General features: G+C 58.9%; 1 protein-coding gene across 4 annotated transcripts in view; it reads right to left on the reverse strand.

The window, feature by feature from the left end:
• The window catches only part of BRF1 (BRF1 RNA polymerase III transcription initiation factor subunit), a 57,276-nt gene extending 31,167 nt beyond the window's left edge, over positions 1-26,109 (reverse strand). For 2 of the 4 annotated variants that reach the window (XM_053225056.1, XM_027066785.2), the window contains exons 1-3: positions 25,589-26,107; positions 18,654-18,734; positions 6,531-6,704 (exon numbers count right to left, since the gene is read on the reverse strand). In XM_053225056.1, the coding sequence (XP_053081031.1) occupies positions 6,531-6,704; positions 18,654-18,734; positions 25,589-25,772 (439 nt within the window). In that variant the 5' untranslated portion in view covers positions 25,773-26,107. Of the gene's footprint in view, positions 1-6,530; positions 6,705-8,175; positions 8,203-10,451; positions 10,458-12,887; positions 12,901-18,644; positions 18,735-25,588 lie in introns of all 4 variants that reach the window. The other 2 variants (XM_053225059.1, XR_008299760.1) reach the window with 2 other exon arrangements.
• Between the last annotated feature and the right edge of the window lie 1,544 nt (positions 26,110-27,653).

A 27,653-nucleotide genomic window follows, 5' to 3' on the forward strand; every position in this document is an offset into this window, starting at 1 on the left:
CGCTCCCGCTCAGGGGACCAGCTGCCCTGGGACAAAGCGCGGCACCCCCTGGAGGAAGGTGGACTTTAAGCCCGGGCACTTCCAAGGGCAGGCAGCAGCACCTGGCAAGGTGGCTGACGAAATGAGGCTGGCAGTTGGGCCCCGGGCGACCAGCCTCTGCTGGAGCAGGGCTTGCTCCCCACACTGCCCGCCCCTCCGAGGACAGCAAACCCCCTCAGGGGGCAACTGCCCACAGCCCCTCAAGTTCTCAAACACAGTATCTATCAGTTTAATAAAAACGTGCCAAACAAGAGAACAGGCATGACCAAATACCCCCAAACCAGTACAACCAGAACCACCGATGATCCTACTGATGGGAGTTACTAAAGACCTTTGTGTAACTACAGAGATGGGCCACTTCACCAAAGACTAAGAATCTAATGAGAAACAGTAATCGAAATTAGGAAATTACTAGACGGGTCTAATACGTGGTAAGACACAGCAAAGGAAGGGTTGAGGGAATCCAAAGGTAGGTTACTGAAAACACTCAGACTGAAACAGAGGAGAAGAAGAAAAAAAAAATACAAAACAGAAGGGAAAATGCAGAACCCAAGGTGGGACGTGAGATGTGCATGTGACCCAAGACCAGACGGGATGAGAGGATGCAGGGAACCCCAGCTGGGACAGGACGCGGCCTCAGACCCCCCTGGGACACATAAAACACATGATGCCACCGATTCTAGAGACGCCCCACGGACACTAGGCTGGACAAACATACTCCCTGAAAGCAGGGACGACAGGCTGGCTGCCCTGAGAAACAGAGACAAGATGATGCAGACCAGCGACCAGCCCTGACCGGGGGTGGGCAGGGATGACCCGGGAGGGCCGCAGGAAACACCTACAGGCTACGCAAACAGCTTTCAAAATAAACATGTTCTGGGGGCACCCGGGGGCTCAACCGGGTAAGCGTCCGATTCTTCATCTGGGCTCAGGTCATGATCTCAGTGGTCGTGAGATCGAGGCCCGTGTTGGGCTCTGTGCTGACGGCGCAGAGCCTGCTTGGGATTCTCTCTCTCCAGACACCCACCCCGCCCTTCCGGCTCAGTCTCTCTCAAAATAAATAAAAGTGAAATGAAATAAACATTTGAAAAAAGACGTAAATAAAAACAACGATGTCTCACACACACAGCAGCAGAGAGAATCTTCCTTCCAGCGGACACACCAAAAATAAGAGTGGAGTTCCCAAGACGGGAGGAAAATGGTCCCAGATGATGCAGAGAAATACAGGCTGGAACGGTCAAAACTGGGAAATCTGAATGAGCGCTAACCTCCCGCAGCAGTGGGAGCAGTGGCCACGGGGACGCCTGGGCCAGTCCATGTGCCTGGGGAGTACTGGTACCCTAGTCTAAGGTGGAACCTGAGAAGTCAGAGGCACAGGGGCACACAACCTAGGCTAGCGGGCAAAACGATGACAAACACCTGCACAATGCACAAGGTGTTTAGAGGAAAATAGGATGGGGGCGCCTGGGGGTCTCGGTTGGTTAGGCAGCCGACTGTGGCTCAGGTCGTGATCTCACGGTTCGTGGGTTCAAGTCCCACGTCAGGCTCTGTGCTGACAGCTCGGAGCCTGAAGCCTGCTTTGGATTCTGGGTCTCCCTCTCTCTCGGCCCCTCCCCTACTTGTGCGTGCATAAACGCTCTTGCTGTCTGTCTCTCTCTCTCTCAAAAACAAACATTAAAAAAATTTACAAAATGAAGGAAACTACACTAATAAAATACTTGATTTCTCTAAGACATCATGAGAAAAAAACAACAAAGAACAAATGTAGCAAACAGAAAACCAGTAGTGGAATTAAATGCAAATATACCAATGAGCACATTCAGTGTAAATGGATGAAATTCTCCAACAAAAATATCTCAAAACTGAATTAAAAAATCAGAGAAAAACACATGATTCTACATTGCTCACAAGAGACACATCTTAAACATATCAGGAAGGAGTGAATTTTAAGATGGAAATAGACCCCGCGAACACCAGGCAGAAGGGAGCAAGTCCACTTGCGGCACGCCAGACAGGGTACAAGTGAGGGAGAAGCACTCAGGAAACAGGTGGACGTCCCGTGGCATCCAGGGCCCACCCCCCAGGGGTGGGTCTGCGCCCTCCCCACGACGCAGCTCCGGCATGTGACGGGCGTCGGTGGGGTCAAGGGGAAAGTCGCAGCCCGGCCCACAGGGGAGGCGGGAGGCTGTAACCGTCCTGCAGAACAAGCAGACACGAGCAGGGATTCAAGGCACACAATCAGCCAACGCACGCAACGACCACAGACACACATTGTTTTGAAACGCACACGCACCCCCACCAGAGCAGACCGTGCGCTGAGCTGTGCACACACCGTGGAGCGCTGGAGCGGGGGAGCGCTCGGTCAGTGTCCTCGGACCACACAGTTATGCTGCAAACCGATAATCCAAAGATAAGGAGAGAACCCCCAACCATCGTCAAAACGGGCAACACAACTCTGAATGACACATCAGGACTGCGCCATGTAATTACAATCTGCCTGGAGGGGAAGGGCCAGTCCCTAAGGCTCTTATTAGGAAAAACCAAAAAGACTAAAATCAAGAACCTAAGCGTCGGTCTCAAGAAGCCAGAAAAATAGTAAATCAAACCCCCCCAAAAAATAGAAGGAAAGAAAAGGTGCCACACACACAACTGAGTGGGTTGAAACAGCAAGAGATCCCAACAGTCAAGTCGTAAGATTAATAACTGAATTTTGTAGACTTGGACATAATGTCAACATACAAATCTCAGGGTGCCCAGCTGGCTCAGTTGGAAGAGCGCGCGCGCAGCTCTCGATCTTGGGGTCATGAGTTCGAGCCCCATGTTGGGCGTAGAGATTGCTTGAATAAATAAGTAAACTTAAAAACATATACACAGGCCGCCTGGGTGGCTCAGTCGGTTAGGTGTCCGGCTTCGGCTCAGGTCATGATCTCGCCGTCTGTGAGTTCGAACCCCGCATCGGGCTCTGTGCTGACGGCTCAGAGTCTGGAGCCTGCTTCGCATTCTGTGTCTCCCTCTCTCTCTCTGCCCCTACCCTGCTCGTGCTCTGTCTCTCTCTCTCAAAAATAAGTAAACATTAAAAAACATTTTTTTTTAAAGCATACAAACTCAACTGTACTCGTACACACACAAGATGTCATCTACGTTAGCGCAAAACAGACTTGGGAACAAATCTAACGAAGGACAGGAAAGCCTCCTCCTCAAAAATAACAAAGCATCCCTGGAAGCAAAAGACACCGGAAGAAACAGGGGTATTCGTTGCCTGGAAGATTCAGTACTGTTAAAACGAACGTCACCTTCAATTTCCCACAAATTGATCCATAAAGCCCAGAAAATCCCAGAAGACTTTTCACGGAAACAGGCTGCTTGGAAAACTCACGCAGAAGAACAGAGGGCCACACACCGCGCAGACGCTGAGACAGCTGGAGCTGGAGGCCTCCTGACACGCACGGGGTCCTCAGACTGTTCCAAACCTGCAGCTTCTAGCCGCCCGGGGTCGGCCCAGGACAGGCAAGCGGACCAGAGAAGGGCTCGGAGACGCCAGCATCGGGCCCACGTGCGCCGCGCGCTAGACGCCCCGTGGAGAGGAACCCGACCCTTTCCTCACGACAGACGACACAGTGAAGCCAGCCCCACAGAAATCCCAAACTCCAAGGGGACACATAAAACCAAAAGCTTCGGGAAGGGACACCAGGAGGGTATTTCCACGATGTGGAACAGACAAAGGCCTCTTAAACAGGTGCACAGATCAGCCATAAAGGACAAGATGTTAAGGTGGCCCTCAGTAAGAGCTCTGCCCACAGAGAGGCCCCACCACAATGGACGCAGCCAGGAGGGGAGGCTACTGGCCTCGACCCAGGACGCACCTGCACACCGAGCCGGGCAGGACAGCTGGGCCCCAGGGTGGGGACGTGCTCCGTGTCACCCGACACCGGCAGACGGTCCCCAGGGTTCCCGAAGCCCCCTGGCTAGCCGACAGACACCGGGGGCGGGCCGCCCTCTTCACGTCAGCCTACCGTGGCTTTGAACCTGCAACTTTCTGGTGCCCGGTGATGCCGGCCACCCTCCGATACATGCCAACCAGCCACCCCAAGGCCTCCTTTCGACTACGGGCTCCCTGTAGGCTACACGGTGACACATACGTGTCACTACACATCTGCCCAAACCCACAGAAGGCACCACAGCAAGCGTGAGCTCCAAGGTAAGCCACGGACGCCGAGTGCTGATGTGTCCATCAGTGTAATCCACGCACTATCTGGTGGGGGTGTCCGTTCTGGGGGAGGATGGGGGGCACTTGGGAAATCTCTGTACCTTCCCCTCAGTTGCACTGTGAACCTAAAACTCGTCTAGAAAAGAGCTATTTAAAAACATGTTTCAACTCCTTAGTTGTCTTTGGGCACACGGGGGGGGGGGGGGGCAGAGGGAAGCAGGTAAAGGGGGGCTGGGGGGCCCGTGGCAGAAGGGAGAGTCTCCGACTGCACTGCCCTCTAAAGCAAGAAACGCGGTCCTCGGCTGGGCGTGAGGAGGGGACACAGGGTGGCCGGAGTCACAGCAGTCAGGCTCTGGAAACCCAGCCCAGGCCTGTGAACCAAACCCGCTACTAACAGGCCCCAGGGGTCTGGAGCCTGGCAGAGGAGACAGGTCTGCAGGCGGCCGTGTGCAGGGCGCGGTCGGCCATGGGACGATCCACGCACATCTGTCCCTCCCACCCGGGGCCCCTGTGGGTGGGGGCAGGTCGCGAGTGACAGAAGCCTCCGTGTGCACACCCGGAGTCGTGGCGCAAAGCCAGCCGCTCACATACAGGCCTGCTGGCAGCCCAGCTGGAACCCAGTAAATGTCACAGGCTTCAACACCCACTGCAGCAGCAACAGCTCCCGCGGATGCGTGCATGACAAACGCGGATGCAGGTCACACCTGATCCGGCAACAGCAAGGGAGCCTGGTCCCGGGCCCTCCCCGGCTCCCCTGGTCCCGGCTCTGCCCCAGCCCCCCCCCCCCCCCACCCGCCTCTGTCCCCCCGGCTCTGCCTTCCCCCGCCCCCCAGGCTCTCCTGGCTCTACCCTGGCCCGCCCCCACCCCCGACCCTGTGGCCTCTCCCGTTGGGGGTCACGGGCCAGCACCTCTGAGGATGCCTCTCTCTGCTCGCCGGACTGGGGCGGGGACCGGAGGTGGGGGCGGTGGGGGAGGGACGGATCCCGGAGCCTGGCCTGCACACCCTCGCCCTGCTCCCCGAGCTCTGTACTCCCGGAGACGCAGAGCCAGCCTGAATGGAGCTCCACGCGCCTCCCCTGTGCCGCCCTCCTCAGAGCTAGGCTGGCCGGGCCTCTCGCTGCTCGGTGCACGGGGGCCAGGGTAGGACGCAGGCGAGGCGCCTACACCATCCTCTGCCGGGGCGCTGTGCTGGGAACCCGAGACCCGTGCCCGCTCAGAGCATGCGTGTGCTTTCGACGTGGTATGCTGGAATGAGAACCTTCCAAAACCTTAGGACATTTCAATGAAAGACTCCGGTACTGAGGGTTGCCCGATCGGAACAGCGGCCAACAGGCCCAGCCACGCACGCCACGACCCTTCCAGCAGCCCATGCTTACTTCACAGGAGCCGTGGCTGGGGCCCCCCGCCCATGAGGGCAGCTGTGACGGACAGGAATCCAGTGGGGACACACATGCCACGAGAGGAGCCCGGTGGGAAAGCAGAAAGTAAGTGAGCGGGAACGAAGGAAGAGAACGCCGGCAAGCAGGCGGTGGGCCACCCCGGGAACGAGGGTGACGCCAAAGAAGGAACCGCGAGCGGCAGGGGCTCCGGGTCCGCAGCTCAGAGAGAACAATGAGGAGGTGCTAAGCCCTCCAGGGGACCGCACACCGGCCTCACGCACGGGGCCAAGGGTCAGGGCGCCCGAGCGCGGTGGGCACCCCCGTCCACATTCCAGAGACCGATGTGCAACCCGCAGCCCGCCGGGCCGTCCCTGAGAGGACAGGCAGAAGGGAGACCACCTGCAGGAAGCCGCTGGGGGACGTGCTATCTCGAAACAAGGACACGGGACCAGGAGCAGGAGTCCCACGCAGGACGGGCCAAGGGAGCCGAGTGATGGTGGAAAAGACACACAGGCAGGCAGGGAGGGCGGACAGCCAGGGTGGGGGCGAGCGGCCCCGAGAGGGCTTTCCAGGGGGTGCGACGCACTGAGTTCTGGGCACACAGGAGCGTCTGCAGGGTCGGTCTCAGTGCAGTAACAGAACACGCCGCCGTCCTCCCCGAGGCGGCGGATCACTGGCCTGACGGCGGAGTGCACTCTGTCCTCCCCGGGGGGGCCAACGGGCTGGGCGCCTACCCTCCCAAGTGGCGGAAGGCTATCTCGATCCGGGAAGGCCTGCGCTCACCCACTAGGGTGCCTCCACGAAATACGCCAGGATACTGCAACTGCTGAGCCCAACGGAGGGAGGCCAACCCAGAGAGCGCCGAGACGGGGTTCCTCCGAGAGGCCCCCAAACCAAAGGATACGCGGGGTGCCTTCCGTCCGGCACACCAGGTAGAGGCAGGCCGCGATCACGTGGGCCATTTTCCGGCCGCGGGTCAGGTGCTTGCTCACGGCCATCTTGAAGAAGTTGAAGGCTGTGTCCAGGCAGTGCTGGTTCAGCTGCAGCTGGTTCCCCAGGTGATGGATCTGACGCCTCCCTAGGATACAACAGAGACGTTACCACGGATTCCCAAGGTTGGGACAGACTGACCCTTTCCCTTCCACGCTTTTAAGTTCACGTTTTGCGGGTTCCGAGCTTTACATGTGGGCGCGGGTGTGAAGTCCCCAGGGTCCCTAGGACTGTCACCGCTCTCCCGGGTCCCTAGGACTGTCACCGCTCTCCCGGGTCCCTAGGACTGTCACCGCTCTCCCAAGGTCCCTAGGACTGTCACCGCTCTCCCGGATCCCTAGGATTGTCACCGCTCTCCCAAGGTCCCTAGGACTGTCACCGCACTCCCGGGTCCCTAGGACTGTCACCGCTCTCCCAGGGTCCTAGGACTGTCACCGCACTCCCGGGTCCCTAGGACTGTCACCTCTCTCCCGGGTCCCTAGGACTGTCACCGCTCTCCCAGGGTCCCTAGGACTGTCACCGCTCTCCCAAGGTCCCTAGGACTGTCACCGCTCTCCCGGATCCCTAGGATTGTCACCGCTCTCCCAAGGTCCCTAGGACTGTCACCGCTCTCCCAGGGTCCCTAGGACTGTCACCGCTCTCCCGGGTCCCTAGGACTGTCACCGCCCTCCCAAGGTCCCTAGGACTGTCACCTCTCTCCCAGTGTCCCTAGGACTGTCACTGCTCTCCCAGGGTCCCTAGGACTGTCACCGCTCTCCCAGGGTCCCTAGGACTGTCACCGCTCTCCCGGGTCCCCAGGACTGTCACCACTGTCCCAGGGTCCCCAGGACTGTCACCACTCTCCCAGGGTCCCCAGGACTGTCACCGCTCTCCCGGGTCCCTAGGACTGTCACCTCTCTCCCACTGTCCCTAGGACTGTCACCGCTCTGTGCCTGGAGAGCAAGGGTCTGCAGCCTGAGCAGTTGCTCCTCCTGAGGCCCCTGAGCTCAGGGTGGCAGCAAAGGGCTTGTGGGCTGGCCAGCCTGGGGCTGCTCCCTGTGACATGCTCCACACAGACATGGCCTCCTGACAGGGACAGACGAGACTGCCCACCGGCCCTGGGCCCCCACGGGAACACTCCTGTCCCACAGCTGAGTTCCCCAGACTGGCCTCCTGCTCCGACAGCCAGGAGGCTGGCTCATGCCTGCCCAGCCTCCCCAGCAGGGCCAGCTGGCCTCCCCGCCAGCCTGTCCACCAAGAGCCGCTGCCCCGGCCTGCCGTGTGCCATTGTGCAAGGGTGGGAGCAGCAGCAGGCAGATTCGGGGAGGCCGGGGGCTGTCAGGTGACGGGATGGCCGGGATGTCGGCCAGTCTGGGACACAGTCCACACACACCCCTCTTCCTAGACGAGCACATCCCACGAGCTACAGCAGCAGCGGGAGAGGACGCAGACATGCCGTGCCGGCACAGGAGAAGTCACCGCGGGCCGTATGGCCAGAGCCCGTGGCAGGGACACAGCAAGAGCTGCAGTGTGGCGGGCTGTCCACCCACCCCGGCCGCCACACAGACTCCCCACTCCACCTAACACCTGCTGGCTCCCCAGACCCACTCTTCTGGCAAAGGCCATCCTGAGCTGGGCCAAGGAGAGAAGCCAGGGACTTGTGCTTCACCCACGAACAGCTAAGGGCTGTCCGCCCCCCTCCCCCCTCCCAGTCTGGCAAGGGGAAGGCGAGGGCTGTGTGGCTCACGGTCCGGCCCGCCCACCCTAGGCATGCTGCTGACGGCGACCGCCGGCCACAAGCAGGCACCCGGGGAGCCGGCGCCCCGAGGAGCTGGCATCCGGCATGTGATCTGGCAGCAGGGGGACCCGACGGTCAGCACGCCCTCCCGGTGGCACACCCCCGCCCTGCCTGGAGCCCTCCATTCCGGCTGAACCGACACGGGATCAGGGCCACTGTCCCCAGGGCCACGGCCCTGACTGGACAGAAGGGCAGCAGGGCCTAGCGCCACCCCCCATCGGCAGGCTCGCACTCAGCCCAGCAAGCCCGGAGGCGAGCAGAGCCACTGGGACAACACAGAGCAGCAGGGGCCCCACCTGCCGGCTCTGTGGGGCTTGGCGGGGGTGGGGGGGGGGGTGTGCTCTCAGAGCAGAGCAGGCAGGAGGGGACTCCCTGCCGGCTCGGGGGCACAGAACTACTGTGATACGTTATCTTATCGCAGCTTCATTGCACATAATTCACACACTGTAATATCTTCTCACCGGAAGTATGATTCGACAGTTCTGGCATATTCACAATTCATCATCCCAAAACAAACCCTGTCCTCATTAGCAGTCACTCCCCACTCACCCCCCCCCCCGACAATGAGTTTTTAATTCATGCGAGGTCAGCCAGCACCACGGCAGACTGAGAAGTCACATGACGCAGGGACACAAGCACAAAGACACAAAGATGCGGTAAGCATAAACTTGTGAACAACCGATTCCTGATCCACGAACCACAGCTTCTTCCCTTTAGGCTTCCTCCCAATAAACGAATGCTAAAAGTAAACACACCTGGGGCGCCCGGGGGGCTCCGTCAGGTGAGCGTCGGACTTCGGCTCAGGTCATGGTCCCAGGGCCATGGGATCAAGCCCCTTGTCGGGATTCTCTCTCACCTTCTCTGTCTCTCTCTCTCTCTCCCCCCGCCCTCTCCCCAAATAAAAATTTTTTAAAAAAGGAAACACACTAGCACACAGGTGCCTTCAAAATTTTGGCATTTTGTGAGATGAGGCCCGCGTTTCCATTCAAGCCGGGGGCGGGACGGCATCCTTCCCGGCCCACGCCAACGGCCAGGACGGCAGGAACACGAACACAGGGCAGGGCCGGGGCAGGGCCAGCGCCCCGGAGAGCGTGCGGGAGGAAGGGTCTGACTCCGAACGGCTCAAGAATCTGCACACCTTCCATCCACAGGGTGCCTCCACCTCCCAACCCCCAAGGCCAGGAGGACCTCCACGACGCCAGCCGGGCCCCGAGGTCAGGCCGGTGCCGCGGGGACGGGGGTCACACCGACTCCTGTGACTGGATCCGGGCTGCCGGGGGCTGCCAGAGGTCTGCGCGGCCACAGAGGCGAAGGGCTCAGCCTCAGACTTGCGTGTGTGAGCGAGAGCGGCCCTAATGCTCACTGACCTCTGTGGGAAACGGCAACAAAAGGGACAAGAAACCCCAAGCTCCAGTCGTTACAAGCCGACTGGTAACGGAAGGAGGCCTGGAAAGCCCACGGCCTCCTCCAATATTACAAAGATCTCGGTCCTCCCAGGGGAGCACAGAGAGCTGAGCATCTGACTCTCGATTTCGGCTCAGGTCATGATCCCAGAGCTGTGGGATCGAGCCCCTCGCCAGGCTCAGCACTGACAGCACAGAGCCTGCTTGGGATTCTCTCTCCCTCCCTCCCTCTGCCCCTTCCCCACACACACGCGTGCACGCGCACACGCTCTCTACAAGAGTTAAAAAATTAAAAGAAAGACACAGCCCTGGAAAATTAAAAACACGATCACTAAACTTTTTTTCAAACTCAAAATTAACCGGGAGCCGTGTGGACACAGATAAGGACCTCGACAGTGAGCTCGGGCGTGGAGGAAGAGTGGCCGCCGGCAGGGTCCGGGGTGGGGAGGGGGCTCGCAGCTGGCTGGAGAGGCCTCCCCCTCCAGACAGGGGGTGGACTCCTGCGGGAGGGACCATCAGGAAGAACAAGGACGCGGCACGAGGACAACGGACCCCACAAGGAGGACAGCAGTCCGGCAGGCACAGAGCTGAGGGAGGGGCCCAGCGGGCGGTGCAGGAGGCCAGCGGACAGCAAGTGTTGCGTGGCCCTCGGGACTGATCTCTACGGAGCACAGGACGGGAGAGGGGGGAACCTGGCAGCCTCAGGGCCCAGATGGCCAGCGCCCAGTCACGGGAGGCCACGTACACCTGGCGTGGGGCAAGGACAGGGGGGCCGCCTCGGCAGAGTCACCCCAAACCCACAGCCAGCTCCAACCCCGGCGGCTTCTACAACAGGCCAGCACCCTCCAGGCGCGTCTAGCTGGGAGAAACGGTCACACACAGGAGGAGACCAGGGATAAGGGCCAGCCCCATAGCCAGGCCAAGCAAGACGTCCGAATTAGGGCAGCCATGGGGGCACACTCGGGGCTGTCTCTGCAACTCTGCTGGGAGACCAGAGGTCATTTAAAAAGAATTAAAAAAAAAAAAAAAACCCAGAGGGGGCGCCTGGGTGGCTCAGTCAGCTAAGCATCTGACTCTTGATTTCTGCTCAGGTCATGATCTCACAGTTCGTGAGTTCGAGCCCCGCGTCAGGCTCTGGGCTGACAGTGTGGAGCCTGCTTTGGAATTCTCTCTCAGCCTCTCTCTCTGCCCTTCCCCTGCTTGTACTTGTGCTCGCTCTCTCTCTAAAAATAAAAAGAAATAAACCTCATGGGATGTCTGGGTGGCTCAGTCAGTTAAGCATCTGCCTTTGGCTCAGGTCATGATCTCAGATTTTGTGAGTTCAAGCCCCACATCAAGCTCGCTGCTGTCGGTGCAGAGCCTGCTTCGGATCCTCTGTCCCCCTTTCTCCCCGCCTCCCCCATTCCTGCTCTCTGCCTCTTGCAAAAAAAACAATAAACATTTAAAAAAACTAAAAAAAAAAAAAAAACAAAAAAAAAAAAACAGAACAGAAAGGAGAAATAGCAGTCTCTAAATTTGCAGGTTCCAGATGGAGCAAAGCTTGCAGCAATGAACAGCTGTAATTACAAATATCAAAAAAGAAAAAGAAAAGCCTGAAACAGTGGCCACAGCTCCCAAGTTAAAAAACTAAAAAGGAACAAGGGACTGAACAGAAGATGTAAAAGGGAGGAGACAACGGAGAGAAGGCTCCAATTAAGCAAGAGACACACAAACAGGACAGATGACCCCACACCGAGGCTCTGGAGAGATGAATGCAGTTAAGAAAAAACGGAGAAAGCCCAGATGACCGAGGCCACGAATGAAGACAGGCCGTCCTCCTAAATCAGGAGACCCAGGGGCACAGGGGGAGGGTGTGGCAAATGAGTCTCAGGACAGTCTGAGTCTGAGGTACTCGAAGACAAGTCGAGAAGGACACCTTAGCAAAACCGACAAGAAAGAGCAGGAAGATAACTGGTCCCACTAAAACCCTACGGAAAGTAGTTCCAATCAAGAAGATGCATCTTTAATCTTTAAGCATAATTAAAACCTCTCACAAAGAAAGGTCAAGGCCCAGAGGACTTCCCATTCCCACATACTTAAGAAGACACTGGTAGGTCACACAGGAGCCCTTGCAGAGAGCAAGGAACAATGCAGCGCGACCCTGCAGGGTCTTGGCCAGAGGGGCAAGGTGCGTTTAACCTCACAAACTCAGTGTACTTCATCACGTTAACAAAACAAATAGAAAACGCATATAATCATTGCAACAAACGCAAAGGAGCATGTGACAAACTGCTAACGTGATTCTTCCTGACAACAAGCTGGTGGTCACCATCACACCAAGGTCAGGAGACAGGAACATGCACGGTCACCACTCTGCCCAACATCACCCCAGGGAGAGCGGCCACACGGCAATAATGGGTAACAAAGCCCTGGAAACAAATGATGGCGTACAGATGGGGAAGAGAGAAGTAGCAAATGACTATCACACATCACGCGACTGTTAACCAAGATGCAGCCATGCATGACCAGATTTCACGAGTAACTGATCTACAGTGTCCAGGTAATCCCAACCACAGTCTGGGCAAGTTTTCCTGTGGAAACCGACAAGCCGATTCTAACATTTACTCTGCCACGCAAAGGAGGTAGAAGGGCCGAGACCATCCTGAAGAGGGGCAGTGCCGGAAAGCTACACTGTGGGACTTCTACAAGGACACCACGGCGGTCAAGACAATGTGCCACCGGCACGGGAGTGTGGAATGGACTTATCCCTACACAGTCACTTGACTTGTGACGAATGGACCAGTTCGGCGTCCTGGGTTCAGAAAGGACGGTCTTATTGGCGAATGGGACAATTATACGTCCACATTGAAAAATGTAAGCCTCAACCCCTACCTCACACCATAGATACAAAATTCATCCGAGGGAAATCCCAAACCTACCTGCGAAATACAAAACAACAAAGCTTCTAGGTGAAAACACAAGAGAGTGTCTGCAGATCTCGGGGTAGACAAGAATGTCCTCAGTCACAAAACCCCCAACCGTAAAAAAAGCAACATGTTGGGACTTCATTAAAAGTAAGAAATTTCTACTCATCCAGAAACAATGTTAAGACTTAAGTGAAAAGACTGGTCACCAGCTGGGAAAGGGATTCAGAATGTGCACCTCCAACCAAGGGCTCAAATGCAGAATGTATCAAAACATCTACAAAGCAGTAAGAAAATGATAACTCAGATTTTTAAAACAACCTCACAAAAGAAGGATCTCTGAATGGCCAAAAAGCACACACGAAGGTGTTCCAAACAGCCACTCACCAGGCAAAGCAAACGAAAGCACACACCCAGCAGAAAGACCGGAGTCAGCAAAAGCACCGACACCGCGCGCGGACACGGCCCCTGTGCTCCCGTGTGGTTGCAGCCGGGAGGGTGACGCGGCACAACCGTGCTGGAAAGCCTCTGGCACATCTGCCGAACGTGAGCGCACGCCTGCGGCCCCAGAAGCCCCACTCACAAGCACACCCCCAAGGGGCGCCGACCAGAGGACGGAGTGCAAGGAGGTGCCCGGCAGCTCACGTACAGCAGCCAGAAAGGAAGCCCCAAACACCCACCGACAGGAAAAGTGGGTGAACAAACTGTGCTGTATTCACACAGCGAAGTCCCAACAGCCCAAAACAAAGTACCGATGTGCACAAGAAAGGGCGTTTTCCAGGATCCCAATCATCTGCGGCAGAAAAACACACAAATCCAACAGACAGCAAGGAGCTTTCTGGGGTTCAAGTATGTTCAGGGCGCTCGGGCGGCTCAGCTGGTTGAGTGTCCGACTCTTGATTTCGGCTCAGGTCGTGATCTCACGACTTGTGGGTTCGAGCCCCGTGTTGGGCTCTGTGCCGACAGCTCGGAGCCTGGAGCCTGCTTCTGATTCTGTCTCTCTCTCTCTCTCTGCCCCTCCCCTGCTCATGCTCCTTCTCTCTCTCTCAAAAATAAACATTTAAAAAAAAAAAAACTTTTCTTTTAAAGAAGCATGTTCTACCTTGATCCGTGAGGCACACCTGATCTGTGTAAGTTTACAAAGCAGTTCACTTAAGGTCAGTACGTTTTAGGCACCTGACTATGCATATGTTACACCAAGAAAAACAGACACAAAAAGAATAGAATAGAAACGGCTCCCAAGTAAAAGGGCTCTCAAGTCAATGAAAAACACTCCAGCCCGGTGGTGCCTCTGAAGTCCAGAGACGGAGGGAAAACCCACAAGGGGCCGGTTAGGAGAGATGACGAGAGAGATCAAAACTCAGACTGGCAGCAACCTTCCCATGCTGGTGACATCACATCCCTGCGTCCTGCTCAGCCCCCCAACACGGCCCAGAGGAGGTGGCTAACCTGCTAAGCACAACCTGGGTGCATCCCCAACAAAACCAGAGACGGACCCTGGAAAGGTGTGGGCACAAGGGCCACACAGGAGGGGCGCCAGGAGCCGGCAAAGTACGTGAGCGTAAAGAACGAGCAGGGCGCTGCTGGGAGCCGTCTCAGACCATTTTCCAATTTTCCTGTTTTCTCATCAGGGCAAACGGATCGGCAACCACCGTGGGGGCTGAGGCCACACGCCCAGACTGCACCCAGACCCACGGCTGGGTGGGGGACAGTCGCACACGCCCCAGGGCACCAGGACGGAGGGGTCGGCACAGCACTTCCAAACCAGGGCCGGGGGAGGGGAGGGACACGAGAAGGAGCAGACGGATAAGCCACGCGGGACGCAGCAGGCAGCGATAACGGGAATTTCGAAAGTGAAATACGGACCACGCAGCGCGAGGCAGGGGCAACCCCAGCACATCAGAAGCGTACTGGCCGCACCTCTCAGACAACGTCCGGAAAGCCTGCTGGGGTCTGCGCTTTCCGCCTCCCCCAGGAGCTATGGAAGAGGACAGGAGGTCAACCCAGTGCAGCCTCACGGCCAGGCCCCAAGCGCCAAGCAAAAGCGGCGGAACCGGGGGCTGGGCCCGCCGGCCTCCCTGTCCCCCACAGCCCCCGCCCGAGCAAAGACCGGATGCCGAAGGTGGCGGGAGGGGACGCCTGCCCAGGGGGGCGGACGGTCGGCGGGCCCTCCTGCAGGCGCCCGGCGCAGGCTGCTTTCCGCAGGCAAGAGCCCCGAGGAAAGGCCCGGCCCCTAGGGCCGCCCAGCGCTCCCCCGAATGCCTTGGCCTCAGACCTCGCTGTGGCCCCGCGCTGAGGGTTCTGCAAGTTGTTTTGATTTCTTACTTAACCAAGGGTAACTATCTTCAAGAAGATGGATTATTTCTGTCCTGTTAGTTTCCGATTTCGCTGCAAGCGCAAGACTGTGTGACCGCCTCCCTTCACTCGGGTCTACCTTGAAGTCGGCACACAGAACAGCACCACGTGACGGCACCAGCCACAGTGAAGGGGCGGAGCTGGGCCAGCACCAGGTGGCGGCCTGACCCTCCGTTGTGAAAGGAGCCCCTGGTGCTGTCCCGACCGCAGGACAAGTGGCCACCGACTGTGTCAAGGGACAGGTCCTACGCACGGTATGATCTCTAATAAAAACTAACGATGCTAATAAACCCATGGCATCAGAGAAAAAAGCACGAAAGAAATGTAAAAGCATCCCGTTACGCAATCATTCCAAGCCCACGAACTGCCCTCCTGGTGGTCGGGCGCCGCAGCCGGCGATGGTGACGGTGGCATGTGTGATGCTGGCCACACCCACCCACAGGGGAGATGGGTCCTTGAGTGTGATGCGGCACAGCAGACGGCGGGCTGCAGCTGGGACACCCCACGCCGCGCACCTGCCCTCCCGGCACGGGCACGGGCACGGGCACGCCTTGTTGGCACTTCGCAGACGCGGTCTTTATGAACAGAAGGCCCCCGGCAAGACTGTGCCGTGTCTCCAGCAGCATCTGCTCACTTTGTGTCTCCGTGTCACATTTTGGTGATTCTCCCGATACTTCAAACTTTTTCATGATTGTTTTATCTGTTACGGTGATCTGTGGCTGGCGATCTTCAATGTTACCGTTGTAACTGTTTCGGGCCTCCGTGAACCCCACCCGTGTAAGACGGTGGCCTTGATAAACGTTGTGTGCGCACCAACACTCCCCCCACCGGCCGCTCCCCCGTCTCCCTCCCTCCCTCTGCCCGGGCTTCCCTGGCCCTGAGACACAACAGTATTGACATCAGGCCAACTACTAACCCTACGGTGGCCTCTAAGTGTGCAGGTAAAAGTGTCATGTGTCTCTCACTGTCAGAGCTAGAAATGAGGCCGATGAGTGAGGAGGGCACGTCGGAAGCCGAGACGGGCCGAAAGCTTGGCCTCTTGCATCAAACCGCGAGCCGAGCTGCGAGCGCAGCGGGAAAGTTCTTGAAGGAAATTAAAAGTTCCCCTCCAGCGAGCACACGTGTGATAAGAAAGGGAGGCAGCCTCACTGCCGAGGTGGAGAAAGTTTGAATGGTCTACGTAGAAGCTCAAACCAGCCCCAACAGTGATCCCTGAAGCCGAAGCCTGATCCGGAGCAGGGCCCGGACTCTTCCATTCTCTGACGGCTGAGAGGGGAGAAAGCTGCAGCGGAAACGTCTGAGGTTGGCAGAGGCGGGTTCGAGAGGCTTAAGGAAAGAAGCCGTGTCCTAACACACAAGCGCGAGGTGAGGCCGCGAGCGCTGACGATGCAGAAGTGCGGCAAGCTGTCCGGAGCCCGAGCGAGGATCGTGAACGAAGGTGGCTCCGCTAAGCAACAGACCGTCAGTGTAGACGAAACAGCCTTCTCTAGGGAGCAGACGCCATCGAGGACTTCCACAGCTCGGAAGCAAGGTCAACGCCTGGCTTCAGGGCTTCAGAGGACAGGCTGACCGTCCTGCTGGGGTCAAGGCAGCCGCGGACTTGAAGCAGAGGCCAGGGTTCGCGTAGCGTCCTGGAAACCCTGGGCCCCTTGAAGTTACCCTGTGTTCTGCCCGCACCCTATCGACGGCACACGAAGCCCGGACGGCAGCACGTCTGTTCACAACACGGTTTACTGAATATCTGAAGCCCGCTGTGCTGCTCAGAAAAAGAAAGACTTCTTCCAACATGTTACTGCCCGTGGACAAAGCACCCGGGCGCCCGAGAGCTCTGATGGAGACGGACAAAGAGAGCAACGTTGCGTCCATCGCTGATAGCACAGCATCCGTCCCGCAGCCCATGGATCGAGGAGGCGCTTTGACTTTCGAGTCTTGTTACTTAAGAAATGCATGTCCGGGCCTGGGTGGCTCGGTCCGTTAAGTGTCCGACTTCGGCTCAGGTCATGATCTCGCAGTCCATGGGTTCGAGCCCCGCGTCGGGCTCTGTGCCGACAGCTCGGAGCCTGGAGCCTGCCTCGGATTCTGTGTCTCCCTCTCTCTCTGCCCCTCCCCTGCTTGCACATTGTATGTCTCTCTCTCTCTCAAAAAATAAATAAACATTAAAAAATTTTCTTTAAAAAGAAATGCATGTTGGAAGACTGTAACTGCCACAGACGGTGATTCCTCTTGACAGATCTAGGGAAAGCACACTGAAAACCTTCTGGAAAGTATTCACCACTCTGGATGCTATTAAAAACATTCATGGTTTGGGGCACCTGGGTGGCTCAGTTGGTTGAGCGCCTGATTTCGGCCAAGGTCATGATCTCGTGGTTCATGAGTTCGAGCCCCACGTCGGACTCACTGCTGTCAGCGCAGAGCCCGCTTCAGATCCTCTGTCCCTCTGTCTCTCTGCTCCTCCCCCACTCACACTCTCTCTCTAAGTAAACATTTAAAAAACCCAGAACATTAATGGCTCATGCGGCTCATGGGAAGGGCTCAGAATACCAACAGGGGTCTGGAGGAAGTTGATTCCAGCCCTCGTGAGTGACCGTGAGGGGTTCCAAACTCCGGGGGAGGAAGTCACTGCAGACGTGGTAGACACAGCAAGACAACCAGAACTGGAAAGGAGGCCTGGAGACGCTACAATCTCATGATCGAACCAGAAAGGGTGCAGCGTTGCTTCTGACAGGCGAGCCAAGAACGTGGACTCTTGACATGGAATCCATTGCTGGCGGAGATGACGTGACGATCGCTGACACGACAACAGAGGACGCAGACGATCACATCAACTTGCGGATATCGCGGCTGCAGGGTTTGAGAGGCCGGGCTCCCATTTTCAAAGAAGTTCTACTGTGGGTCAAATGCTAGCAGAGAGCATCGCAGGCTACAGAGAAGTTGCTCACGACCGAGCTGCCCTGCGGCAGCCTTCATTGTTGTCTTGTTTTCCGAAGTCCCCACGGCCTCCCCAGCCTCCACCCACCGCCTACCCGGTCAGCAGCCAGTACCATCGAGGCAGGCCCTCCGCCAGCAAAAAGATGACTGACTGAGAGCTCAGATGACGGTTAGCACTTTTTTAGCAACAGAGTATTTTTAAATTGAGGTATAAACGCTGACTTTTTAGACCTAATGCTATTGTATACTTGATACTGAGACTAGAATATTGTGCAGATGTAATTTCTACGTGTGCTGGGAAACCCGTTACAAAAAGTTGTGATGTTCACTGTACTGTGGCGGTCTGGAGCAGACCCTGAAGTGTCTCTGAGGTATGCCTTTAAGACCACAGAGCAAGGGGACACACGATCGCTCCCGAGAGTGTCCTCAAGCAAATGTCTGAGAAGGGCTGGCAGAATGTGTCCCTGCCTGAGCTGACCACAGCTCAAAGCATCCTCAGCGCTGCGAGACTGGACGCTTTCCCCTGGAATCAGGAAGAAGACACTTCTATTCAGCACGGCGCTGAAGGTGCTAGCCAGGGGCCACCGCAGGCCGCCCGCTCTTGCCCTCCTCCCCACCTCCATCCATCCCCAACATCTGCCCTCCTCCAGAGCCCCCGCCACAGGAAATACCGTTCTGCAGGGTCTGTGCTCTCGACTCCTTCCCCAGGTTCACGTGGAAGCCGCCGCCCAGGGTTGGGGTTTTGCCGGCACCTAGAAGAACAAGCAGCCTGATTAGTCAAAACCTGGCAAAAAAGATCCATACCAGCAGACCTTCCTTGCATGGGGCGTCTCTGGAGCCAGGACCCAGCGGGACCAGCATTCGCAGTGCAAGGCAGCCACGATCGGGGCCTCTCCCTCTGCCGTGCCAACGGGGTTGCGGCCTCGGCCTGGAGCCGCGGCACGTGGACCACGGCCACCGGCACTCTCTAAGCACGTTCCAGACCACTGCCACATGGCGGCCAGAGAGAGCACAGCTCGCCTCCGAACTACAGCTCTCCCCTCGGCCCTCTGCGCGCTCTGGGCCAGCCCGTTCACAGGAGCTACACCTGCACAGTGACCACTGGCTAGTGCGTCCATCTCCCCACAGGACTGTGGGCTTCCGGAGGGTACGGGCCACGTCCCAGGCCACGCCCTATGCGGCCCAGAGCCTCTGAGCCACCTGGTCTGCAGGAGGCACTCACACCTCTGGCCACCTGTGTGCCGCCCACCCCCAGAACGGCAGCCTAGAGAGCCCACCCCGAAGGTGGCCGTAGCCAGGCCTGCGGGCACCCTGCCTTGCATCTCCCAGCAAGGCTCAGATGTCCCAGGAAGTCCCGCACTCTCTGCTCTGCAGACACTGGGGCTGGGACTTCTGCCCTGTCACCCCGTGACAACAGCCAGGCAGAGGTCTGGATTGTGTGCTAGACCTAGAAACCCCGCTGCCACAGCCACAGAGGGAGTGCTCAGGAAGCCACGAACAAGCAGGGAAATGCTGCCCATCCTGCAGGCCAACGCGTGTGACACCAAAGGATTAGAGGCCTCTGCAGCTAGGGGACATCTCCCATGCTCAGCCACATGACACGGGGTGCTGGAGGGACTGAGACACAGGTGGAAGTGACAGGGAAACTCAGAAGTGGCAGGGACCTGGGCACCCAGATCCCTGAAGTCTGGGAGCAGGCCCCCAGGGAAGCATGTGGCCCCCCCTCCTGGGGCCATCAGGGACCTCGGGTCGCCCGCGGGCAGGCACCACACAGGCAGAGCAGAGTAAGCGTGACCTCCAGCACACCTGTGATGGCGACCCGGGCCCAAAGCAACACGAGCGAGATTCCTTAAGGATCTCAGCAAAGTGGTTCCAAAGTTTAGCCGGCAGTGAGAAGGAGTAAGATTGGCCAAGAAAGCTTTGAGAAGAGCAACGAGTGGGCTCTGTTGAGCAGCTGCTGGGCCACGGATGGGTGGGCTGGCCAGAGCGGAGCTGGGAGCCGGCTGTCAGGTGGCCGGGCACCCACACTCCCCACCACAGCGGCGGAGCAGAGGGGTTGGGGGGCAGGGCAGGTGGGGACCTTCCCCAGGAGAGCGGGGCCCAGGACAGGGTCGCTCACCACCTACAGACAGTTTTGCTGTCACTGGGACCGTTGGTTCCTACAGCCGCCCTGACAAACAGCCACAGACTTCACGTCCTTGAGAGGCTGGTCGCAGAGGATGGGGAGGGAGAGGGACCGGCTGTGTGTCCTCACGGGGCTGGGGAGGCTCAAGCAGGGCATGCTGGGGACTGGAGAGCTGCAGGGCCCAGAGGGGCTTCATCCACCTGCACCAGCCGCAAAGGGCTTCCCAAATCGGCCGTGCGCTGCCTCGCGGCTCCAGAGCCCATCACAGGCTCCCTGGACCAAGGTCAGGGCCCCGCGTCTGCTCCCTTCCCGTTTTGGTGGTGGTGCTTTTTACAACTCTAGGATCTTCACCTGTGCAATCTTTAACGTACAAGAACCACGGGGGAAGGCCCAGTCACTCACAGCACCTGACCAGGACACCCACATCGTGGCCTCTGTTTCCGGCACCCCCAACTTGTATTTTAGAAAAACAGAAATATCACCATGCTGTTTTAATTAAGATGCATGTGTACTTTCAATAAATGATGGGGCTACTGCATGAGGAAAAGGGTGATGAAATGCTGTAAAGCCCCACCTTCTGGGAACAAGGACGCTGGGAGCCAACACCCCTGCTTAGACACAGACAGAAGGCGGCCGGGGCGGGTCACTCAGGGAGGCTGTGCCTACGAAGAGCGGGGGCTTCGTTCCGGCCGAGTGTTAAACGCATCTCCTTATTCCTGGAGATCTCGCAAAGCCACCCACCCACGTGCCCCCTCCTCCCTCTCCTCCCCCTCCTCCATTACTCTCCCCTGCACCGTCCGGGACCCCCCACCCCCTCACTGCACTTTCTGTGTCTGTGCCACCCTTCCCTGCCTCTCCCTGAGGACCCAGTCCCCCTGCCCGGGGCCAGGGCACCTCTGGGGCTGGTCTCCTGACTCCTGCTCACACGGACGCACACATACACTGGTGCACCCTCGCACGCACACCGGCCGTGCTCCTCGTTGTGTGCTTCCAGGAGACACGGGGATCCGGTCCCCTCCGCAGACCCAGTTCTCTGCAGCAGGGCGGGATGGGGGTGTCCAAGCCTGCTTGCCAAACTGAGGCAAACTGATTCTCGTACTCAGCAAACACCACCCACTGGGGTCTGGTTATGAGAGACAGAGTCTGGAATGCACCCGTGGGTCGTACAAAAAGTGCTTATTTAGCAAACCTCGGCCCCCTAAAACCATGAGCCTAAGGCTCCCCCGAAGTTTGAAACCAGCTGGAGTGTTACCTCCGGTCACCACTGCTGACATACGCCGTTCTCAGCCTGCACGATGTGACGCTATTCCGTCTACTTGTTCCACATCGGACCTTTTCTCTAACAAGCTCCTGTGGCAAAAATCCACGCTGGAATCAGCTGGTGGAAGGTACGGCCAGGCCAAGACCGCCCCCTCGTGGACAGCGGTGGGGCGCCTGATGCCGCCTGTGGCAGCGGGAGCAGGAGGGCACCGCGGTCCGACCCTGGAGACGGGCGCACCATGAGCCCCCCAGGCTGGGCGTCAGGGACCGAGCCAGTAACACCAGGGAGAGAAAGGCAGGGATGAGGCGGGGCCCCGGCACAACCGAGAGGCCTCAACACCCCAGAGAGACGCTCGTACAGATCTGTCTGTCCCCCGTCTCACCCACAAGCCCCATCAACACTCGTAAGCAAAAACTTCCATCGCTTTCTATTAACTTAATTTTAAGGGAGGGGTGTCTGTCTAACTTCTTCTCAAGAGAGGCCCTGGGAGCGGCCGGAGCCCCCACATGGACACATGCTCCTCTGGGGCCGCCAGCAGGCCCTCGACAGGACCGCAGGGAGTCCCGGGTCCCGGGATGCAGCCTGGACACAGGTCCAGGGCGGGATAAGCAGCTGGGCGCAGACCACAGCCGAGACTGCGCTCAAGCCGGCGCGGCTCCCAAAGAGCTTGCTCCGTAGGGAAACCAAGCAGCACGGAGCGTAGAGAACGAAAAAGGCTGCAAACGACATCTTAACAAGAAGAGTCCTCTCTCTCCATGGGCCTCTAGGACAGCCCGGCTAGCGTTTCCTGCGAAGCGGCACTTTGGCCAGGAGCTCCACGGGGCTTTGAGGGGCCACAGGACAGAGCAGATGCAGGACCTTCCGCCTCTGGGACCAGAGCTCGGCCGGGACAGCACCCGGTGCTCAGCGGCCCAGGACACCGGTGGGCCGTCCCGGGAGAGCCACCTATGGGCAGGGCGCACTAGGCAGGTGGGTGCAGGTCCCCCCCCCTCCTTAGGGCAGATGGCCCTCCCCATCCAGGGCCAGGGGTGCAAACACGACTGGGGGTTCATCCACCCCAAATGTGTGCGAAGTGCATCACGACCCTGAACGGTGACGACACTAGCGCTTACAAACACCCTGCTTGAAAGACGCAGTCTGCAGCCGGGAGAAGCTGTGATTATGGAAGCTGTGGGAAGGCCCCCCCAGCCCCGCCTCCCTGGGAGGGAGGGAGGGGCCCCAAGGAAGCAGCAGCCACGGGTTGCCTGGTGCGGAGCCCTCTGGAGGGCTCTGACAACCCCAGGGGGAGGCTGGCGGGAGCCAAGGGCGCCCCAGGGAAGGAGCTGGGGCTTGGAGGCCCTCGGGTGGACACGCGGCACAGGACACTCAGAGTCGATCCTTCGTGCCCTGCTGGGAAGCCCCGCTCTGCCCCCGCCGTTCCGGACACGCTGGAGGCGAGCCCCTCCCGGGAGAGCAGCAGGACCCTTCCTCAGGGCCTCGCTAAGACCCCAGCCACTCTGGCCACACTGAACCGCCCACAGTCCCCAGGTACCCACCCCTTCTGCCAGCCGGTCCCCTCCCTCTCGCCTGTGCCCGGCAGCAGAAGGACTCGGCCCGGATGTCCCTAGCACCGCTCGCGCTGCCACCCCCGGACGCTGGCCTCACGCCTTGCTGGTCTGGGATCCAGGGAATCAGGGTGACTGGAGCTCCAGAGTCCAGGCCCGGCGCACAATGGGCGCCCACTGGGAAAGACCCCTGGACAGCCAGGAGCCCACAGTGGCAGGGCCTCCGGCCACACGGCCCCGGTGTCTACTTCACACAGTGCCAGGTAGTACACCCCTAACTGTCCACGCTCGGTTCTCAAACACTAAGAATGGATGCTCAGGAAAGTTGACCGTGGCACCCAGTGTGGGCAGCTCAGAGAGCAAGGTCAGCTCTCAGGGCGAGGGGGGAGTGCAGGAAGACCCGAGAAGAGCCAGCGGGCACTCGCTCAGCGGCCAGGGGACAGGGAGTAACCCCAGTCAACGGCCCAGCCACCACTGCCCTGAGGGGGAAGGGAGGGGGCCAGGCGGCAGAGGGGCTGCCGACGCCCCTCCCCTCTCCTGGATGGGCTCCTGCCAGGGAACAGACCCACAGGACAGAGCCCGCCGTGGCCTGGGGAAGTATCTTTGCACGCCCTTTACGGCATGCCTTCCGACAGCACCGGCTGAGCCCGTGCTCACGAGGCTGTGCCACCAGCTTCGCGGCACACGGGTGAGAGCACATCTCTCACGTCCAGGACCGGCGGGGTGTCCACCGCCTCCGCAGCCTGTTCCCCGTCTGCAGGGAGGGCAGGCGCCGTCATCAGGTGCGCGGGTGCCCGCATCAGCACAGTGCCTTCCCGCGGAGAACCCTAAGGGTCAGCTCCTGCCACCGTTTGTTCTTACTACTGTCTCGTTCCTCCGGTGACGGGAGGCACCGCCTGACAATGTGTGACAAAACGACAGCAGTGCTGGGGAGCCCGCACCCCGGCAGCCCCGGAAGTTGCCCCAGAACACAAAGACGTGCGCACTGCACCAGAGGTGATGGGAGAGAGCAGGACACAGGAGTCAGTGAGGCCCAAAGCCACTTCTTTGAAAAGCTCAATTAAAGTGATAAACTTCCGGCAGGGGAGACAAAGGGAGAAAGAAAAGAAATCAGGGACATCACTAGAGACCCTGCAGACATCAGAAGGATGAGGAGGGACTGGTGCCACCTGCTCTGAACGCATCAACTGAACAACTTTGATCAAGGGGGGACCGAATCCTCAGAACCACACACTCACCCACGGGGAAAGACTTAACCTAAAACATGACTACAACCTACAACGATTAAAGATACTGCATCTGAAGTTAAAAACCTTCTGAGGGAAAAACAAAAACAAAAAGCCTTTTAGGCCCAGAGGGCTACACTGGTGAATTCCACCAAACGTTCCTGGAAGAAATAACCCCGGTTCTACACGGTCTCTTCTGAAGAACGTAAGAGAAGGGGACATTCTCCAACCCGTTCCAGAAGATGAGACACTGCAGGAAATCTATGCACGGACATTCCACATTCCATGTACAGACTCTCAACAAAGTATCAGCAGACCTAACCCCTCAGCATAGCCGCGCTAGGTAAGTCTGCCCCAGCAAGGCAGGTGCGGCATTCGAAGCGCGGCCACGGCCACGGCCACGGCCACGCTGATTCAGAAGAAAACCGCGAGGATGTGAGGTGATGAGAGAAAAGCACTGGACGAATTCCAACAGCCACTCGTGATGAAAACTCTCAACAAACCAGGAGCAGAAAGAGGGCCTCCCCAACTTTACTAAGAGACATCTACCCAAGCCTGCAGCTAAACGTCAACACTGAGTGGGGGACGCTGAGCCCTTCCCTGAGTCCGGCTATAAGGCAAGAAAGAGAAACAAAAGGAAGAAATAAACAGCCCCTGTTTACAAACAACGGGACGGTCTGAATACAAAATGCCAAGAGATGTCGAGAACTCCCAGAACTCACCGCTAAGTTTAGCAAAGTCACAGGAAGCAGGCCAACGACAAAAACCCGTATTACTACATCCCAGCAGTGAACAATCAAACGCTGAATTTTAAAAGATAGTCCTTAGCACAGCTCGCTCTGTACCAGAGGCATCGGCCCCAGAGAAATGAAAACAGGTTCGCAGAAAGGGCCACACGCTGTTTCCAGCAGCTCCGCTCCTCGCCACCCCAAAGTGACCACCGTCCTCCGACCTCAGCCCGACACCCTGGGTGAAGTCACAGGCACCAGGCTGGGGGAAGATGCCAGTCCCCAAAGGTGGGGACCAAGAGCACATCCACTAGCGGCAGGGCCGGGGACAGGGCGGCTGGGAGAGCCTGCGGGCGAGATTTGGAGCTGTGCAACTTTTCTTTACCCCTGAACCTAGCTGCGGTGACAGTCACAGCGCTGGACCCAGATGAAGCCAGCGTTACCGGACGCTTCGAGAGACAGGACAGGACACGGTCATCGTGTTCCTCCCTTTTAAATTCCGTTATTTAAAAAAACTGCGGGCACATAGTTCACAGGGGGCGGTCCTCCGGACCCCACCGGCTACCCGCGCCCCCCCCCGGTGTCCCCTGGCGCGCCCCCCGCGTCCCCCGGTGTCCTCTGGCACCACCCCCGGCGTCCCCCCCCGCGTCCCCCGGCGTCCCCGCGCGCCCCCCGCGTCCCCCAGCCCCCTCCCGCGTCCCCCGGGCCCCGCGCGGACCCACCGTCCAGAGACACGAACTGGCCCACGGCCGACGAGCCGCCGCCGCTGTTCTCCACGAACTGCACCTCGGACACGATGATGTTGTCCTCGAGCACCGAGCCGCAGCCGGTGCACACGGCGTCGCCGCGCGCCGCGTCAAGCTCGATGTCCGTGCCGCCGCAGCCGCGGCACACGCGGCCCGTCATGCCGGCGGCTCTCGCGCGGGCTCGTCGCCCGCTCCCGGCCCCGGCCCCGGCCCCGGTCCGCCCGCCCGCGCGTCGGCCCGCCCGACTCTCGCGAGGCCGCCGCCGCCGCCGCCGCCGCCGCCAAGCCCTCCGATTCGCAGCGGCAGATTCGCCGCGAACGCCGCGGTCGCGCCGCCCGCAACGGTCTCTCCCGCGCGTCGGGGACGGGCACCGGGTCTGCGGCGGGGCCTCGAGGACTCGAACCCGCAACCTGCGGACCCGGACGCCGCTACCGGGCCTCAGAACCACTAACCAGCAGGCCTCCCTGGCGGCGCGCGAGCGTCAGCAGCGGGCGGGGCCAGGGGCTGCGGGCGGGGCTTTGGTGCCGAGAGCCTCCGGGAATGGGACCGGGAGCGGTGGGCGGGACCAAGGCGATCGGCGGGGCTTTGAGTGGTGAATGCCCCCAGGGCCGGAACCCAGAGCTACAGTAGGAGCCCTGAGTGGTGGGCGGGGCTTTGGGGGCCCGCCCCCTGGGACGGGACGGGGAGCGATGGGCGGAACTTTCAGTGGTGAGTGCCCCCTAGGACCGGACTCGGAGCTGTGGGCGGGGCCGCAGGTGGTGGGCGGGGCTTTGGTGGTGAGCGACACCAAAGAAGGCTCCGGGAGCGGTGGGCGGGTCCAGGCCGGTGGGCGAGGCTTTGGTGGGGAGAGCCGCCTGGGAAGGGGGCGGTGGGCGGGGTCAGAGCGATGGGCGGAGCTTTGGTTGGGAGCGCCCCCTGGGACCAAACGCGGAGCGGTGGGCGGTGCCCGGGCAGGTGTGTGCGGCGGTGCTGGCTCGCCTGGCGGCGTGGGTCGGGGGTGGAGACGCCGGGCCCGGGCGCCCGCTTCTTCCCCTGCACAGGCAGGCCCACCTCGCGATTCGCCCCGCCTCCCCGGCTTCCGCCTGACGGTGCCCGGACGCCCCCATGCGCCCCCTGTCCCGTGCTGTGTGTGCCCCCAGAAGTCCCCGCTGCCTGACAGCTGCTTGTGCAAAGTGTGTTACCCGTGGCAGGCTTCTGTGTCCCCCGACCCGCAAATATCTGCAAATATATGCAGTCACCGCGACCCCTCGGCTCCCCTGAGAATAGCCTGAGAAGAAACATGCGGGGCGCCAGAGTTTAAACTGCCAAGTTTGTCTGTGGGACGCAGCCCGAGCTCAGACCATCAGAAAACGCCCTGTTCCCACTTGGAGGCGACCAAGTAAACACACAAACCGTTCCGCAGGCAATCTGTAAAGTCCATTTAATCCCAATGAAAATGTCAACGAGATTTTCAAATAACTTGCTTGATAAGCTGATCCCAAAGCCATCCGGAAGAGTGCGTTCACAAATATAGTCAAACTCTGCAAGGCAAAGGGAGGCAGTGCCTGGGTGGCTCAGTTGGTTAAGTGCCTGGTTTTTAGTTCAGGTCATGATCTCACAGTTTGTGAGTTCAAGCCCAGCATCGGGCTCTGTCCTGAGGCAGAGCCATTCTCTGTCTCTGCCCTACCTTGCTTGTGTGTACCCTCTCTCAAAAATGAAACACCTTTTTAAATAAAAAGAAAAAAACTGAAGGAGGAGAAACTTGCCCTCCCGTACATAAAAATATTACGTCGAATTACAGGCAATAAAACCACGTGATATTTGTACAGGGGCAGACAAATGGACGAGTGGAATAAAACCAGCAGTCCACAAACAAACCCAACGGTACACAGAAACTTAGGGGCCTCTGGGATGGGCGGGTGGCTCAGTCAGGTAAGCCTCTGACTCTTGATTTCAGCTCTGGTCATGATCTCACTGTTGGCGGATTTGAGCCCCGCATCAGGCTACAAATGTCAGTAGAACCTGCCTGAGATTCTCCTTCTCTCCCTCTCTGCCTCTCCCC

Source organism: Acinonyx jubatus, chromosome B3 (assembly GCF_027475565.1).
Source record: "Acinonyx jubatus isolate Ajub_Pintada_27869175 chromosome B3, VMU_Ajub_asm_v1.0, whole genome shotgun sequence".
NCBI classification, from domain to species: domain Eukaryota; kingdom Metazoa; phylum Chordata; class Mammalia; order Carnivora; family Felidae; genus Acinonyx; species Acinonyx jubatus.